At 35.4% G+C, this 17,557-nt stretch overlaps 1 protein-coding gene across 3 annotated transcripts in view; it reads right to left on the bottom strand.

The window, feature by feature from the left end:
- Window positions 1–7,527: 7,527 nt before the first annotated feature.
- The window catches only part of LOC109049972 (SH2 domain-containing adapter protein F-like), a 28,809-nt gene continuing 18,779 nt past the window's right edge, over window positions 7,528–17,557 (bottom strand). For all 3 annotated transcript variants that reach the window (XM_042774812.1, XM_042774814.1, XM_042774813.1), the window contains 2 exons: window positions 7,769–7,943; window positions 7,528–7,688 (listed from right to left, as the gene is read on the bottom strand). In XM_042774812.1, the coding sequence (XP_042630746.1) occupies window positions 7,565–7,688; window positions 7,769–7,943 (299 nt within the window). In that variant the 3' untranslated portion in view covers window positions 7,528–7,564. The remainder of the gene's footprint in view (window positions 7,689–7,768; window positions 7,944–17,557) is intronic.

Raw genomic sequence — 17,557 nt, 5'->3', positions numbered from 1 at the left:
AAAAGCTTAAGCTATGTTTTTAAAATATAAATATTTTTGTAATAACAATATACACTAGAATGGTCAGTAATTTTGGGGTCAGTAATTTTTTTTTTTCTTTCTTTTTTTGTGATTAAATAAAATCAATACTTTTATTTCAGCAAATGTATGGGTTAAATTGATAAAAAAGTGATAGTAAAGAAAATATATTATTAGAATATATATTATTAGATTTTTTTTTTTTTTTTTAAATGCAGTTTCTTTTTAAACCTTTTATTCATCAAATATATTAGACAGCGAAACTGTTTTCCAACACTCATAATAAATCAGAATATTAGAATTTAGATTTGCTAAATGATTCATGGAGATAGACTGGATGTTACATGTGACACTGAAGGCTGGAGTAATGATTGCTGAAAATTCAGCTTTGCATCACAGGAATAAATAATTTTTTTAAAGGTATATTCAAATAGAAAAAACTATATTTTTAAGTTGTAATAATATTTCACAATATTACTGTTTTTTCTGTATTTTTGATCAAATAAATGCAGGCTTGATGAGCAGAAGAGACTTCTTTCAAAAACATTAAAAATAGTAATGTTTCCAAACTTTTGACCTGTACTGTATATATATATATGAACTAATAATCTGATTAGTTTACAAACATTATATAATGACTGATAACGACAATGAAATTTATTATAGTGTTATCTAATTTCTTTGCATCTAGCATCAAATTATGCATCTCTCTCATTCTATTTATATATACAAATGCATAAATAGAAACCACATAAATATATAAATCTCTAAATTAAAGTCCACTAGTAAGAACATCCTTCAATCAGAGTAATTATCCTTGCTATCATTAAATATAAATCAACTCCTCCTTCCCTCTTGGTTTAGGACTCCCGTTGCTCTCCGGCTGATTAGCTGCCTGTCATTAATGACTCTTCATCATCATTAGAGAGATGAGAAAACACTGGAGCCGCACGGACCCCCGAGAGCCTTCAGCACGACACAAACACACAACACACAAACACTGACAAACACACAAACACTGCAGCTAAAAGCAGCTAAAAGCCCAGACAGAGTGTGTCATCAATCCAACACACACACACACACACACACACACACAGTCCTGAGTTCACTGGAGACACCTGGAAAAGCTCAAGCGCATCAATATGGAAATTTCTGTACTAAAGCTTGCTATTCTCTTCCTCTTAAGGATTTGATTTTGCTGTTATCGTATCAGCGACGTGAACATATCGCACGCAAGACAGAGAAAGAAAGAGAGAGAGAGGCGTTATAGAGACACCAAAGCCTTTGTGCTCTTATCAACAGATACTTCATCATAATTTGCCCTTTTAATCCAAGGATTCATTTCACTTTATAGATCTGAAAGCTTCACTGCGGTTCATGACAACGTCAGGAATGTTCACTGATATGATTCACAGTGTACATGTTCTGTGTGTGTGAATATATATATATCACTACATTCATAGCATTCGTCTCATTAACTGCAGGAGTCACGCGTCGCTTGGAACCATACGATTATACTTTCCATTTTGTCCCTTTCTTTAAATGATCATTCTGTTCAAGTTCAGAACTCGCAGTCGATAACCACAGAAAATTATTTAAAAACAAACAATCTGTGTTACAGTCTTGCACTTTCAGGTCTAGAGGGTTTAAAAGCAGAAATGCGCAACTTGTATCTTTTTGTTACAGCAAATAATAATGTTTCTGTACCAATAAATAAATAAATACACTGCTGTTTAACAGCTGGGAAGAGCAAGTCTCTTCTGCTCACCAAGGCTGCATTTATTTGATCAAAAATGCATTAAAAAAAAGAAATATCATTCCAGTTTAAAACCGCTGTTTTCTGTGTGAATATCTGTTAAAATGGATATGTGACACTGAAGACTGAAGCAATGGCTGAAGAAAATTTGGCTTGTATCACAGGAATAAATCATATTTTAAAGTACATAAAAACAGAAAACCACTATTTTAAATTGCAATAATATTTCACAGTATTATTATTTTTTCTGTATTTTTGATCAAATAAATGCAGTCTTAATGAGCATTAAAAAAAAACTTAATTAAAAAAACTACAATTAATTTAAAATGATCAAATTAATCTATTAATGTTATTATTAATTTATAACACACAGACATTCATATATATTTCTATTTCTAACATAACTTGCATTTCACCCAGAACATATCTTTAAAATACAGTCTTCATTAACACGCAGAGCAAAGCTTCAGATGTTAATGAAACCTGAGTAGATTGATGTTTTAGAAAGGTAACTCTGTGGAAGCTGATAACCTGCTGCTGCTGCTTTTAATGTTCATGAGATGATACTAGTCTGTAGTTTTGATCACATGTGTTTAAATCACAGGCCCAAAGAGTGCGTTTGAGCAGAGAGTGGTTCTCCGTTCACCTGCAGCGGATGCACATTAACACACTGCTTATTCAACTTTTACTCTCCCTCCATTCAGAGGAGATTTATTTCACTCCCTTCAGCCATTTTCTCTCCTTCTCCATCCATAAAGCAGGTCACTGCTAAAGCCTCTCTGCTTCTTAAGATCTTTAAGAGACTGGACTCATCAGTTTCACTTACGCTCCGCTCTGAACCACAAATCTACTCAGACAATCGCTCCGATTCATGAACCATCTACAGACGCCATTATAGAGCATCGTGCAAAGACTTAGATATGAAAAATAATCCTAAACCAGTGACAAAAAATAAATAAATACATAAATAAAAAATTAAACTAACACTAGCGACAAGTCACTGTCTTAATCATTCAATCGGCTGATTCACTCAGGAATGAAGCAAAGTGATTTCAGAACCGGATACTACAATATTACTCTATTTATGCCATAAAAAGATATATTAAAAATAGTAAGAGTACTATACTAGTCTGTAGTTTTGAATTTAAGCTTATTGAATCATTGACTCAATGTATTCATTTCATTTATTTAGTATATATTTATGTAGTCAATGTATGCATTTATTCAAAGTATTAATTACATTTATTAATTATTTAATTATTCATTAATTTATTCATTGTATTCTTTCTTTCTCAATTTGTTTAAAAAAACAATGATTCAGGAATGATTCAGCAATGACTGACAAAACAGAGAAAAACAGACCATATTGAGAATATTGTGCACTAAATGTATGTCACTTAATATTAACTTCAACATTATATTAACAGTTTTATTATTTGTTACATACTATTGTCTTAAGAATCAAAAAAAGTATCTTAAAAGGAGGATAAATGAGCGCTGAGCTCAAGTCTGAGCCGGCAGACCGAGTCTTTCAAAACCGGACTGATGGCCACGCTACACTCAATACAAAAAGCATTAATAAAGACAATTCAGTTTAATTGAAATGCATTATTTGTGTGCTTTTGTTAATTAGAGCATCACCTCGTTAGCTTAGCAGCATGTTAAGGATTCATAGATGAACCAAACAATGAAAGAGAGGTTTTATGGTCAGGTGGCTCATCAGTGATGCTGCGCACAGACAGGAGCGTTTCATTGCAGCATTAATATTTCAGCAGACTCAGACACGAGTCGTTTGCATGTAAGAGTCTCTGTGGACGGACGGTGTGGAAAGTCTCAAAGCTTTCTACATGCTGTCAGCTCTGCTTTAGCACAACACTCGGAGAGACGCGCCGCCACACAAACCCTCACAGACGTCTCCTCGACTCTCACTGCTTCTGTGTCACTGCTCTCATGGCACTGAATAAATGATTCAGTCCAAAATAAGATTCACTGGGTATTAAAGACATGATCCAGGTTCGACAGAAAGTAAACTCTACTCTACTGACAGCTGCTGATCACCACAGAAAATGATTTTAACTTGCCCTCAGTTTAAACTTTGTGGTAATGTTTAGGCCCCTCCACTAAAATGATCATATAGATAACATTACATACATTATGCATGGGGAAAATAAATAAATAAATTAAAAAAAATATATAAAAAGCCTAAGTGCATTAATAAAACCCAGGGTCGTGCACCATTTACAATGAACTCATGTCCTAAATTCTATATATGAGCAATATCACATGAGTACATGTGCGATATGGCTGTGTCTGAATGTCTGCTGAAGAAAGCCATATCTTTGTCGTACTATCTTTCATCTGTTCATTTCTAATGACGGCGCTGTTCAGTGTGTTTGTTAACTGCGACTTACAAGCTGTTGTTGAAAGTAAAAATAACTTTCTTGTTTACAATCCTGTTTCAGTCTCTTTCAATATAAAAGTCTTCATCTTCTTCCTCAGAAGATCTAATGGTGACATAATGTAACTAATCACCGTCACAAACACACACACACACACACACACACACACTGTTTCCCAATACCAAATACTATTGTTAAATACTACTATTATTATTATATAAAATACTTTTTATTGAAAAATCATATTTAATTAACAACAACAGCCATCATAAAAGTTAACAGACAATTCAGTCAAAAGAACAAAGGCAGCGCTCTGATAAACAGCATTAGATGAGCATTATCACATGAGCAGACGTGAGATATGGCTGTATATCGGCACGGCTGTGATTCGGCCATGGCTGTGTCTTACAAACTGTTATTAAAAGTAAAAATAATTTCTGTTTCAGTCTCTTTCAATATAAAAGTCTTTACTGCTGACTCGTCTTGTGTCGCCATCTAACAGAGGAACAAAGTCACAAAAATCACCAGCACGAACACACACATACAGTTTCCCAATACTAAATACTACTATGAATATAAAATAGTATTTATTGAATAATTAACAACAACAACAACCGCCATCGTAAAAAGTTGCTAGACAATTCAGTCAAAAGAACAAAGGCAGCGCTCTGATATAAAGCATTAAAATTATATAAAATATAACGCGATGAGGTTGGAAGAAATACTGGTGTTAAATTTCTTTTAATTGAAATTCAGTAAATTCACATTTATGAGCTGAAATGGAGGCAATTTACAGCTCAAACAGTTCCTGAACGTCACAAATCACAGGTTCTGCTCTAAAACACACAGACCTGCTGATCCCTCAGCGGACGTCTCTCCTGCACTAGACCTTCACATCAGTGTGTCCTGAACTCTCCGTGAGTCCCGTCTGAGCTGATGAGAGGCGACCGCTCTAAAGGTGAAGCAGCCACGTCACGCTCACACTGGCTCTGTGAAATGTCAGCCGGAGCAGTGCAGTCGGAGGAGCTTCAGACGCCACACAGAGACACACATTAACTCCAGCCGTGACGGGGAAAAGGTTAGCGTCAAGGACTGACAGAAGGGGTCAGAGGTCACGCGAGAGAAATCACACGTCAGCAGAAGCGACTGACCTCACAAACCTAAGAAACACACGTGACACCTGACTCTGAGAAGAGCGGCTTTATTATCATTGACCGTCATGCTGCTTTCACTGACAGGAAGTGATGCAGGGAATAAAAGTTAACTAAAACATAAAAACGTGTTGACTTCCTTTTCAGCCAACGACCAAAAAAACATTTCTCATTTTCATTTAGTCATACTTTATGTACTAACTAAATCTAAAACTGACATTAAAATGAATAAAAACTACATACACGTTTTTTTTTTTTTTTTTTTAAACTAACAAAGTAAAGATGAGTAAAGTTTGATGACAAACTTAAGCTTGAATTGAAAAGCTTGAATTTGGTCAGTAAAAAGTTAGTAACATTTTAACACATTGTTAGCATGTTTTTAGCATGTTTTAACATATTGCTAAACTGATGTTTTGCTAAAAGCCCCTGATCTTTTTGAAGATAGACCATTCACTTCACAAATAAAATATGTATTTAAAATGTTACTTTGTTCTCCAAGTACTAAATGCATCTGTCTGCTGGCTGTGGTGGTTTACCGCTACCTTACGTGTTCACTCCACTAAACGCAGCTTTGAAGCCTCCTTTTATGTTTTGGATATACACGACTCAATCTTATTCCTAAATGATAACTTTTCAGCACTGTCTATTAACGCTTTGACAAGTACGATCACACTTTGACACTCAAGCCTGCGCTCGTGCTGCCGCTGACCCAGAGAGCAGTCCGTGTATAGGTATGAAACAGCATCACTAACAGTCTTTTGTATCGTAATTCCTGTGTTGCAAACATTCAAATAATCACAGAAGCACTGGGACAAAAGTTTATAGTTCAGATATAAACACTGTTTGTCTACAGTAACGATCAAATAGATTAAATCCCCTTTTCATAGTGACTTGATGCTCCAAATAAAGACTGTATCAATTACAACGTAACGCCAGCAGGTGGCGACAAGTGACTTAAAAAACAGAGCTAAGCCCCTTATGATTTAACATATTGCTAGCATGTTTTAACCATATGCTAGCATGTTTTCACATGTTGCTAACATGTTTCTAGTATTTAACACTCTGCTACCATGCTCATAGTATGTTCTTAGCACATTGCTAAGAAGAGTTATCATGTTGCTAACACAATTCCAACATGATTTAACACATTGTTGACATGTTTTAACATGATTTAACACATTGCTAGCATTTTTTTAAACAAGATGCAAGCATATTTTAGCTACTTTTAGCTACTGTTGGCTACTTTGCTAACATTTCTAGGATTTAACACTTTGTTAGCATGGTCCTACTTTTTTAGCACATTGCTAAAGTTATCATTGCTAACACATCTCCAACATTGACACATTGTTAACTTATTTCTAACATGATTTAACACATTGCTAGCATGTTTTAACAAGCTGCTAACATGTTGAGTTGCTAGAATGTTTTAACACATTGCTAACCCATTGCTAACATAAGCATGTTTTAAACAAAATGTTAGCATGTTTTAACACTTTGCTAAAATGCTCGTAGTATTTTTTTGTATCACATTGCTAAAGTTATCATTACTAACACATCTCTAACATACTTTAACACATTGTTAACTTATTTCTAACATGATTTAACACATTGCTAGCACATTTTAACAAGATGCTAACATGTTGCTAGCATGTTTTCACATGTTGCTAACATGTTTCTAGTATTTAACACTTCCTAGTATGTTTTAGCACAAGTCTCTAACGTTTTAGCAAAATGCTAACATGTTTTAGCATGTTTATAACTAGATTTAACTCATTGCTAACACATTTTAACATGCTGCTAGAATAATCTAGCAATCAAATAAAATATAAAAACTTATTTCTTTCAGCCAGTGCACAAAGAAACATTTCTTATTTTCAATTAGTTTAACTCGATACACTACCTAAAACTAAAACTGAAATACAATTATATAAAAACTATCCAGACTACAGAATCTAGACTATATAGACTTCACAGTGATCCTAAAATAACACTGATACCCATGTAAACAAACACACATGTATGTAAACAGACAAAAGTCATTTGTACAGTTTCTGAACGACATGAGGTATTCTTTTTCAGGTGAAATATTACCTTGAAACATGGATAATTGGGTAAACTAACTGAATGTGTGTGTGTGTGTGTGTGTGTGTGTGTGTGTGTGTGTGTGTGTGCTAGAGCTCACTGTGTAACTGTACAATAATCTGTGTGTGTGTGTGTGTGTGTGTGTGACTGTGAGCTTCTTACTTGAGCGAGAGCGAGAAGTCGTTCTTACTGGTCTCACTGTTCCTCACCAGGTAACTGGCCTCTTTACACAAGCGCAGCAGAGCCTCGGCGTCCGTGCGGCTGATGGCTCCGTGATACCAGCTGTGGAGCACAGAACGAGAGACGTGAGTGAAGAAGAGCGCCAGAGCCGTCAGGAAGCGTCTGCCGTGTGTTTGACTCACAACTGGCTCTCCAGAGGCATGGACGGGTCGATGCGCTCGCCCACGCTGGGCCCGCTGGGCTCCACCGAGCTCATCTTAGTGCTGACCAGACAGCCGCTCGAGTGCCGCTGCAGCGGACGACACTTCAGCTCCTTAGTGGGAGACATGTGGGACTTCTCCACGCCGTCAAACTGCACTGTAACAGGAGAAGCACAGCACATGTTAGAAGTACACTACTGATGATGTCTCACATACAGCTTTCAACCTAAAAACTGATTTCTGTACAAATACAATTATCTTAGCTCGAAACTATATTTAATGTCCATTTATTTGACAAGCAAACATTTTTTAAAAAGCTGAATAATGTCTAGTTATTACAAAATATTATAAAATTTTAATCATTCTATTAATTTATAAAACATAAAAAAATATTATATATGTTCTAAATATTTTAAATCATTAAATTAATTTATATTTGATAAAAATATTGTTAATAAAATATAAACAAAATTACATTGTTACACGTTTAATGTGCTTACTATTAGTGAAAACAGTAAATAATGCATAATTGCATGCAAAACCCTAAACCAAATGCTAATCATAACCCACAGTGCATGTTGTTAATTAATATTAAGTATTTAACTGTATAAATTTACTTTATCAAATAGACTTTAAAATAAAGTATAACCCCCCAAAAGATTATAAATACAATTGTTTTTTGTAACTATTTCTGTAATTGCAATAATTACAGTGGGTATAGAAAAGAATCACCCCCTTTAAAATAATCACATTTTGTTGCTTTGCAGCCTGAAATGAAGATGGACACAGTTTTTGTTTCATCCAGCTGTATTTACTCAGTGCAACTTATAACATACAAGTGAAAGATAAAACATCAACATGTCAAAAAAAAATTTAATAAAATCACTGAGATGGAGTTGCAATAACTGTATAATTATACTTTAACATAACATGAAATTTTTTTTTATTTAATTTTGCATTTCTAACATTTTCTGTAATTGTAATAATCAGGTTGGAGGTCATCCTTGTGTTAATAAAAAAATTGATAATAATAAAGGAAAATGTTCAGATGAGATCCACAAGTGACCTGTAACTCCTCTAGCGTGTCACTGCTCTCCAGAAATAGTTTTTGAAGATAATGACCCAGCGTGACCTTGTAAGACTAGCAGTCCATACAGTGAGCTCTGTGTTTTATTGAGCAGAAACTCCCCGCGGGCCGTAACTCAATCCAGTGAAGTCTATGTGAGCGCCGGAGGGATTGAAGCTCATCCTGCATGTAACGAGAGGAGCTGCAGACGAGCGAGACGCTTCATAAAACAACTGGATGAGGAACGATCACGGCTCAGACAGGGAGCTGCTCACTGGTGATCGAGAATGCGCATAAACCCAGTACACAGAAAGAAGAACATGTCTGTTGAAAAGCAGGTTTGATTTCTGTGGCAGGACCGACAGCATCATCGCCTGACCCTGAACTCTATCTACATCGCTTTATCAAGCAGAAACATGGGAACAGATGCAGACAGAGACTGAACAAACACACTTATCAGTGAGAGCGGCCCAGACGGCTGTAAACCGTACAAACACTGCCGCTTCAGCTGGACCACAAAGTCATTTAATTATTCATTACATTTTTGTATGCAATATTTGGGCATTTTCACATGTCAGTCAATAACCACACCTGACTTATCCATAGATAATTATTTAAATAATTAAAGATTTAAATACTGAGTAGTGAAATATATATAAAAAAATTACTATATATATATATATATATATATCTATATATATATATATATAATATATATATATATATATATATATGAAAATTATAATTTTAATTTCCTTCGTCAATTTTATTTTTAATTTTTTTTAAATATTGGGGTCCTGATCAAGAGTCTATTTTAAGAGAATAACCAGCTGACTGTACATTATCTCTTAATTATGTTAAATTTACTGTGAAATTGAGTAGTGAATTATTTTAAATATATTAAACAATAATCAATGTATAATATAATATAAATACAATTAATAAATAATAAAATTCATAAAGAAATTAATAAAAAGAAATTAATAAATTAATTATAACAATTATTAAAAATAACGAATAGTAATATTATGAAATACTACATATTATATAGCCGCTGAAAAGAAAGAAAGAAAGAAAGAAAGAAAGACTAGCAAGCCAAAAAAAAGCAAAAAAAAGAAAAAAAAAAAGTATTGTGTTTAAATGGCATTTTAAAGTATGGAGTCCTTAAATCAGCAGATATACGAGATCAGCACAATCAATCACTGATGCCTTAAAAACCATTCCACAGAAGAGTTTATTTGATCTGTGTCTATAAACACATGTTTTGGTTTACAAAAGAAGTAAGTCGGGCCCAGTACAGACTATCAGTCCCACATGAGATACAGAGGTCACAGAGGTCACGGGTGTCACGGGGGGGGTGTCACAGGATGTAGCTGTAGTAAGAGAGCTCATGTTTCTGATGGATGAATCTCAAGCCTGTGTGTGTGTGTGTGTGTGTGTGTGTTTTCTCGTGACTCTGTATCTCTCACTGTGTGTTCACACTGCCACTGTTGAGAGCGTCAAAATGGATGTGTGCCGGTGGTGAGGAGGTGAGCGGCGTCGAGCAGCGGCGACGAGCAGCGCTGCGCGACTTGGCCGTTGAGAGCATCGAGGAGAGTTGAAATCAGGGCAACTTTATGGTAATGAGCTATGACGCAGTTCGGCGGCAACCAATCGGAACGCAGAAGTCCACCGCTTGAGAGGATTCCAGAGAACGCAGCTCTGACCACATTAGTTCCCAAGCAAAATATAGGACAGGTTGATTATTGCTGTGGCGGGTTTGCAATAATCTATGATGTGTCCCAGTTTGCGTACAGGGACATAAAAAAGAAGATAAAAAAATGATACGTGGACCAAGGTGTCTGAGATTGTTCATGTTCCTGGTGAGCTGCTGATGTGCAGTAACGATATAGGAATAATAATCTAATGATATAATAAATAATAGTACAGTAGTCCCAGTTTATTTTTAAACAAATTTCCTTGATTATACTTGCATTAAGTAATGTTTATACTTGATTATATTTACTTAAGTAACATTTCCAATGCAGGACTTTTACTTGCATCAGAGTATTTTTACAGTGCTTTATACATTATTAGGTAAAGGATCTTAATACTTAGTTCACAACAATATTTAATGAGGTTAACTTATAACGTTACCCTCCTTGTGTTTAGTCTGCACAAGATCAACAAGCTTGTTTGCTTTGCGGACACTTTAAATACAAGATGAGCTTTCGATCTACGTCAGAGCGCTCACGAATCTTTCTGCAGCGTTGTGAGCAAGGTTGCCAGAGCGATTTTGAGTGTGAACACACACTCACTCTCACAATAAGAGTGTAATTACAGTGAATGGACAGTCTGATCTCTGACTCACAACCTCCAAAAAACACCAAAAACCAATTAAACACAATAACTCACAACACACAAATCATAACACTCACCACTAGAGGCCAGTGTGACTGTCAACACACACCTGAACCGGTGTGATCACAAAACCACAGCCTGCCTGAAGCCTATTCCTCACGTAAAAACTAACAACCTCCAGCTTTAGAAAAACTATTGTTCATGCATTTTACAATCCAATGCTCAGATAATGCTTACAAACAGGACTGAGTGAAGTCATAGTTCATCACGATTATTATCAACATGTTAGCAGTTTGGGGTCAGTAAAATGTTTACTCTTTTTAAAAGAAATTAATACTTTTAATCATCAAGGGTACATTAAATTGTCAAAAGTGACAGTAAAGATATTTATAATTTTGATGTTACAAAATATTTCTGTTTCAAATAAACACTGTTGTTTTGGACTTTCTATTCATCTGTGAATCCTGATAAATAAAATCTATCAAGGTTTCCACAAAAATATTCATCAGCACAACTGTTTTCAACATTGATAATAATCAGAAATGTTTCTTGAGCAGCAAATCATCATATTAGAATGATTTCTGAAGATCATGTGACACTGAAGACTGGAGTAATGATGCTGAAAATACAGCTGCGCATCACAGAAATATATTACACTTTAACAGAGATTCACATAGAAAACAGCTGTTTGAAATTTGAATAATAATACACAACAATACTGTTGTTTTTACTGTATTTTTGATCAAATAAATAAATGCATCCATGATCAGCAGATAATAATTACAAAAAAAACACACCAACACCAACCACAAACTGTTGAACAGTAGTCTAATTTGTCACTTGGTTTGACATTTTGTCATATCCTGTGAAGGCACAGCTGTTCAATCACCTTTTGAGGCCACTGTATACCACGGCAATGAATCTTCACCATATTCATATGATGACATTTACAAGAAAAAAAAAAGCAACACAGTACTATCAATTGTCCAGTAAAATCATGTCTGTACCGCAGTACATGATCACAAAGCAGTAACATGGTACTATTGTAATGTCAGCTTATGTAAGCACATTCACTCAATCAAACGACATCAGGTTATGCTGCATACATATGTATAACCAGGATGCAACTAATGCATGACAATGAGCATAAAAAAAAAATATTCAAATTAATAAAACAGCATGTGCTTGAATATTAGCAGGTATTAATATCATTATAATCACGCAATAATGCTGAAGCAGCTCTGATGTGTGTATGTGTTGTGTGTGTTTGTGTGCTTCTGTGTGCGCGAGTGTGTGTGTGAATCTGTGTGTGTGTGAGTGTGTGTGCATGTGTGTGTGCGCGCTTGTGTGTGTGTGAGTGAGTGTATGCTTGTGTAAGTGTGTGTGAATCTGTGTGTGTGTGCATATTGCATGAGATGGAATGCCATAATTTTTTGTTACTGTTGGCATACATTGTAAATCGGTGGAGAAACAATCTGTCACCATGGAAACCTGCCATGCAAAGGTGCTTGGCGCCTCTCGAGCCGATCATAACTGTCAAATGACAATTTGACGTTCTTCAGGAGCCAAGCAGAGTGTGTTAGTGAGAGATGAAAGAGAAACACTTCACACACACACAGACAGGTGAAGCAGAGGACGGCGTGAACCTACAGTTTTGCGGTCATAACACGACCTGGCCGTGACCCCCATATGACCTCAGAATCTGCCTTCAAACCAGAAGAACATGACTGTAACCGTGACGACGGCACGTCCAATCAGCATTGAGTCATGAATCTGACATCACTGAGCACACAGACTCTCCTCTGACCTTTTCATGTCTAATAGACCGAACACGGCGGCGCTTCACCTGCACTGACTGCCGGAGCCTTTCTCCTTTCCTAAACATTCATCTCTCACAGCAGTTTCTTTGTGCCCTTTCGCTCTCCTTCAGAATCACTTACGACGCAACGCACTGAAAACAGACAAAGCGCTTGTCAAACTGAACTAAGCGCTGTGTTTCTGTACAGAGTGACTGACAGCCTCTGCTGCGGTCTAAAGCAGCCATTCACACACACATTTACAGTGAGACAAATAATCTGATTTACAGATTCGCCGATTTACAGATTCACTGGTTTACCGATTTACTGATTAACTGATTTACTGATTCACAGACTCACTGATTCACTGATTTACCGATTCACTGATTCACTGATTTACCGATTCACTGATTTACCGATTCGCTGATTTACCGATTCGCTGATTTACAGATTCACTGATTTACCGATTCACTGATTTACCGATTCGCTGATTTACCGATTCGCTGATTTACAGATTCACTGATTTACCGATTCGCTGATTACATATTCAACTGATTTTAACCGATTTACTGATTAACTGATTCACTGATTACTTGATTCACTGATTTACTGATGCATCACAGAGATCACTGATTCATTGCTGACCCTCACTGAATTACCGATTCATATGATTTTGCAGATTCACTGGTTTACCGATTTACTGATTTACCGATTTACCGATTCACTGATTTACCGATTCGCTGATTTACAGATTCACTGATTACCGTATTCGTCTGATTTAACGCTTCGCTGATTTACAGATTCACTGATTTACCATCAGACTTTTGTCTGATTAACTGAGTTCACTGATTAATGACTCAATGATTTTCCTGACTTCAGTGACTAGGATTCACTGATTACCCCTCTCACTTGTCACGATGACCCTTTATCTTATTAACTGATTCACTGATTCCAGCATTCCTATTAGTAGGCCTTTACCCGATTCACTGACTCGATTACTGACTCCTGATTACCGATCAATATTTACCGATTACCCCGAGTTCCTGATTACAGATTCACTGACTTTTACAGATTCGCCGATTTACCGATTTCACTCGATTGAATTACAGATTCATGATTTTAGCGATTTACTGATTAACTGGATTCACTGAACTGATTCACTGATTACGATTCCAGACTCACTGATTCACTGACTCACTGAATTTACCGATTCACCTGATTTACGATTCACTGATTCCGATTCCCTGATTCAGATTCACTATTTACAGATTCACTGATTTACCGATTCACTGATTTAGCGATTTACTGATTTAGCGATTTACTGATTAACGGATTTACTGATTCACTGATTTACTGATTCACAGACTCACTGATTCACTGATTCACTGATTTACCAATTCACTGATTCACTAATTTATTCACCCAAATTTTGCCAAATTCTGTGACATTCCACATTACACAGTAAAATCCATTATTATTATGGATTCCATGATTCTCTCCCTCTTTTCTGCATTGCAGGAGCCCTAAAATTTTGAGAATACTCTTTCAATTATTTTCAAAAGATATTCACATTTGCACATTATAACAAAACAAAAACATCCAGCCATAAAAAAAAATCCATTGTGTGTGTTAGTATTATAGAAGCAGGCAATCTAATCTCATCTCATCTTTAAAGAGGTACAGGAAGAACATCAGGGAAAGAAATTTATAAGCTGAACAGACCAAGATATTTATAACATGCATTACAAGTTTGTCACCTCTAAGTAATCTCCACAGCGGCTTACACAAGAAACCTGAACTAAACAAGACAATATACTGCTCATGATTCAGAGAGAAAGGGAAAGAGAATGAGGTGAATGTGACAGGAGCGAATGCGATCCCGTTATCAGATCGAGCTGTCGGATGTGTGAGGAAATCTCCGACCGGAGACACATAACAGCCATTCACACACAACAACAAAACATTTGTAAGAATCCAACATGTGAAGGACTGGAGAGACACTGCTGTCTGTCTGTCAGTCAATCAATCATCAAACCACATTAAAGAGGAAACCGGGTTCAAACTCACTTCACATTCACAATCAGATCGAAATCAAAAACCCAAGAGCTCACCAGACACTACTGATGGACCAGGACTCATTCCTCTCTGTTAGAAATACTATCATACGTTTATATATATTATATATATATATATATTATATATATATAATATATAGATATATATATATATAAACTAGTAGATAGTAGGTATGATCTTTTGATTATAATGTTCCATGACTTTTCCATTAGTTAACCCAACTAACTTAAAATCAATAAATACAATCAAAAAAAAAAGTCACAAAAGACTAAATAAAGTTTTTTTTTTTTTTTTACAGTGCTGAAAAAAAATCACACTTGGAAATATTAGTTTTACATTTTAGTTTTTGTGTGGGCTAATCATTTTTTTTTATTACTAATTTACTCCTTTTCTAGTAGAGATACACCTAAGAACAACGGACAACACACAACAACTGATTATAAATCTAATATAGATATATAAATATTATCAATACTAGTACCGATATAAAAAAACTTTAGTGTTTGTGTGGGCTAACTATTGTTATATTTATTATCAGTTTTCTGATGACCCAGTTCATAACATCAGTTCTTGTGGCAAGGAATTAACAAAAAAACAAAAATTAACTCTAAAAGAAAACAAACATTCTGTGAATCTTCTGGTGAATAAAAACACTGAAGTCATGTTGGTTTGTCTTGAATCCACAGACGATAAGATGCATACGGACATTAAAAGGCTCTATTCCATTCTGAAACACTCAACGAGGGTTACTTCTGAACACTTCGACTAATTAAAGCTGCTAATTAATTCTCCTTTACTAATTCACTAATGGAAGATCCGTCAGGCGAGTGCAGCGCTCAGCAGGAGAGGCGGAGTACAGCCTGCAATTAAGATCTCCGCTCTGACTTCTGCCGTGATTAACTACTAACACATTCACATTCTCAGCCAATAACCCCACGGCAGCTCGACACAGGCAGGTAAAACCACGTCTATTCAACACGTCAGTCCTGAGTAATAAAACAGCATGTGTGTGGAATCAGCTGGATTTGATGCATGAAAAACACTCCTCTTTTGTTTCTTTCCTTCATTAAACCCCGGGACAGTCGACGTTCTTGACAAAGGCAGAGGAGAAAAGCAGGGCCTCGCGGGCTAAACCCCACACTCACGCTCTCAATAATGAAATCTACATCGCTTTTTAATTCTATTATTTCATATTCTACAGAGACATGAGGCAGATATGAGCCCAGAAGAAAGGACCGGAAAGCAGCAACAATTAATTCAGACGCCAAAACAAAAGAAGCGCTGGCTTTTCTTGGTGCAAACAAAAGAGTTCGACGATATTTATATGCAAATTTAATTTCTGGCCCGTCAAGTAGTAGGCAAAAATTAAATTCTCGTCAGATTGATGAGAGGCTATATAGATCAGAACAAAGGAATAAATGACGAGATGGTCAACTAGTAGTGCAATAACCGGCTGGTTGATTAGTGCAGTTAACTGCTGCTTTTAGGCCTAATTCTCAACTCATTTAAAGACACGCGTCTTTAAGGGACACTCCACCCCAAAAGGAAGGGAAAAGTGTTCCCCGTACGCTTCATGTACCCAGATTGCACGTCTGATGGCAGATAGGGAGTATTCTTCTTTCCTGGACCTTGACACTTTTATTTTATTTGGCAGTCTATGGGACAGTCACAAGCCTCCCGGTTTTCATCCAAAATATCTTAAATTGTGGTTCCAAAGACGAACGGAGCTTTTTACGGGTTTGTAACGACATAGGGTAAGTGATTATGACAACATTTTCATTTTGGGGTGGAGTAATCCGTTTATAATGTGCTGATAGTGTGGTTTTTAAACATTATATGCATCAACACAATAAAATACATAAAAGCAGAACTTGTGTAGAAATCCACTGCCTAACTCTGACTATAATTAATAAAACAATTGACTAAAAATACAAAATGATTAAACAGGACATAACCAAATGTTAAAGGATATTTTTTGTCAAAAGACAAAAAACTATGACTAAAATAATAACTTGAGTACAAAATGCGTAACCAAGCAAACCAGGTTTTAAACCAACCACACCAGAGTTTATTTATTATTATTTATATACTATTATATTTTGAATTAGCTTTCATTTTTATATTAAGTTTTCATTTTTCATTTTACTTAATTCATTAACAATATCTTCATTTTTTTTTCAGTTTTATTTTTTATTTATTTCCAGTTTGTAGTTTTAGTGCTCCTTCTTAAACTTATTTCAGTTTCAAGATCTTCAAGATTCATCTAATTCATCTTATATATTTAATTCCAGCTTTATAATTTTTTATTTTTTATTTTACAAAAATAGTTTATGTTTTTAAATATTAATATTTAGGGTTAATTTAATTTTTATTTCAATGGTAGTTTTATTTAGTTAAAGTTTTTATTTAAGTATTTAAATAAAAAATTTATTTTATCAATGTAACAATGTTAATTTATTTAGGTTTGATTTTTTTTTTTTTTCCAAATGTAGT

Source organism: Cyprinus carpio, chromosome A18 (genome assembly GCF_018340385.1).
Source record: "Cyprinus carpio isolate SPL01 chromosome A18, ASM1834038v1, whole genome shotgun sequence".
In the NCBI taxonomy this organism is placed as follows: Eukaryota; Metazoa; Chordata; class Actinopteri; order Cypriniformes; family Cyprinidae; genus Cyprinus; species Cyprinus carpio.
Note: the sequence above shows the minus strand (reverse complement) of the source record. Positions and strands in the feature narration are given on the sequence as shown.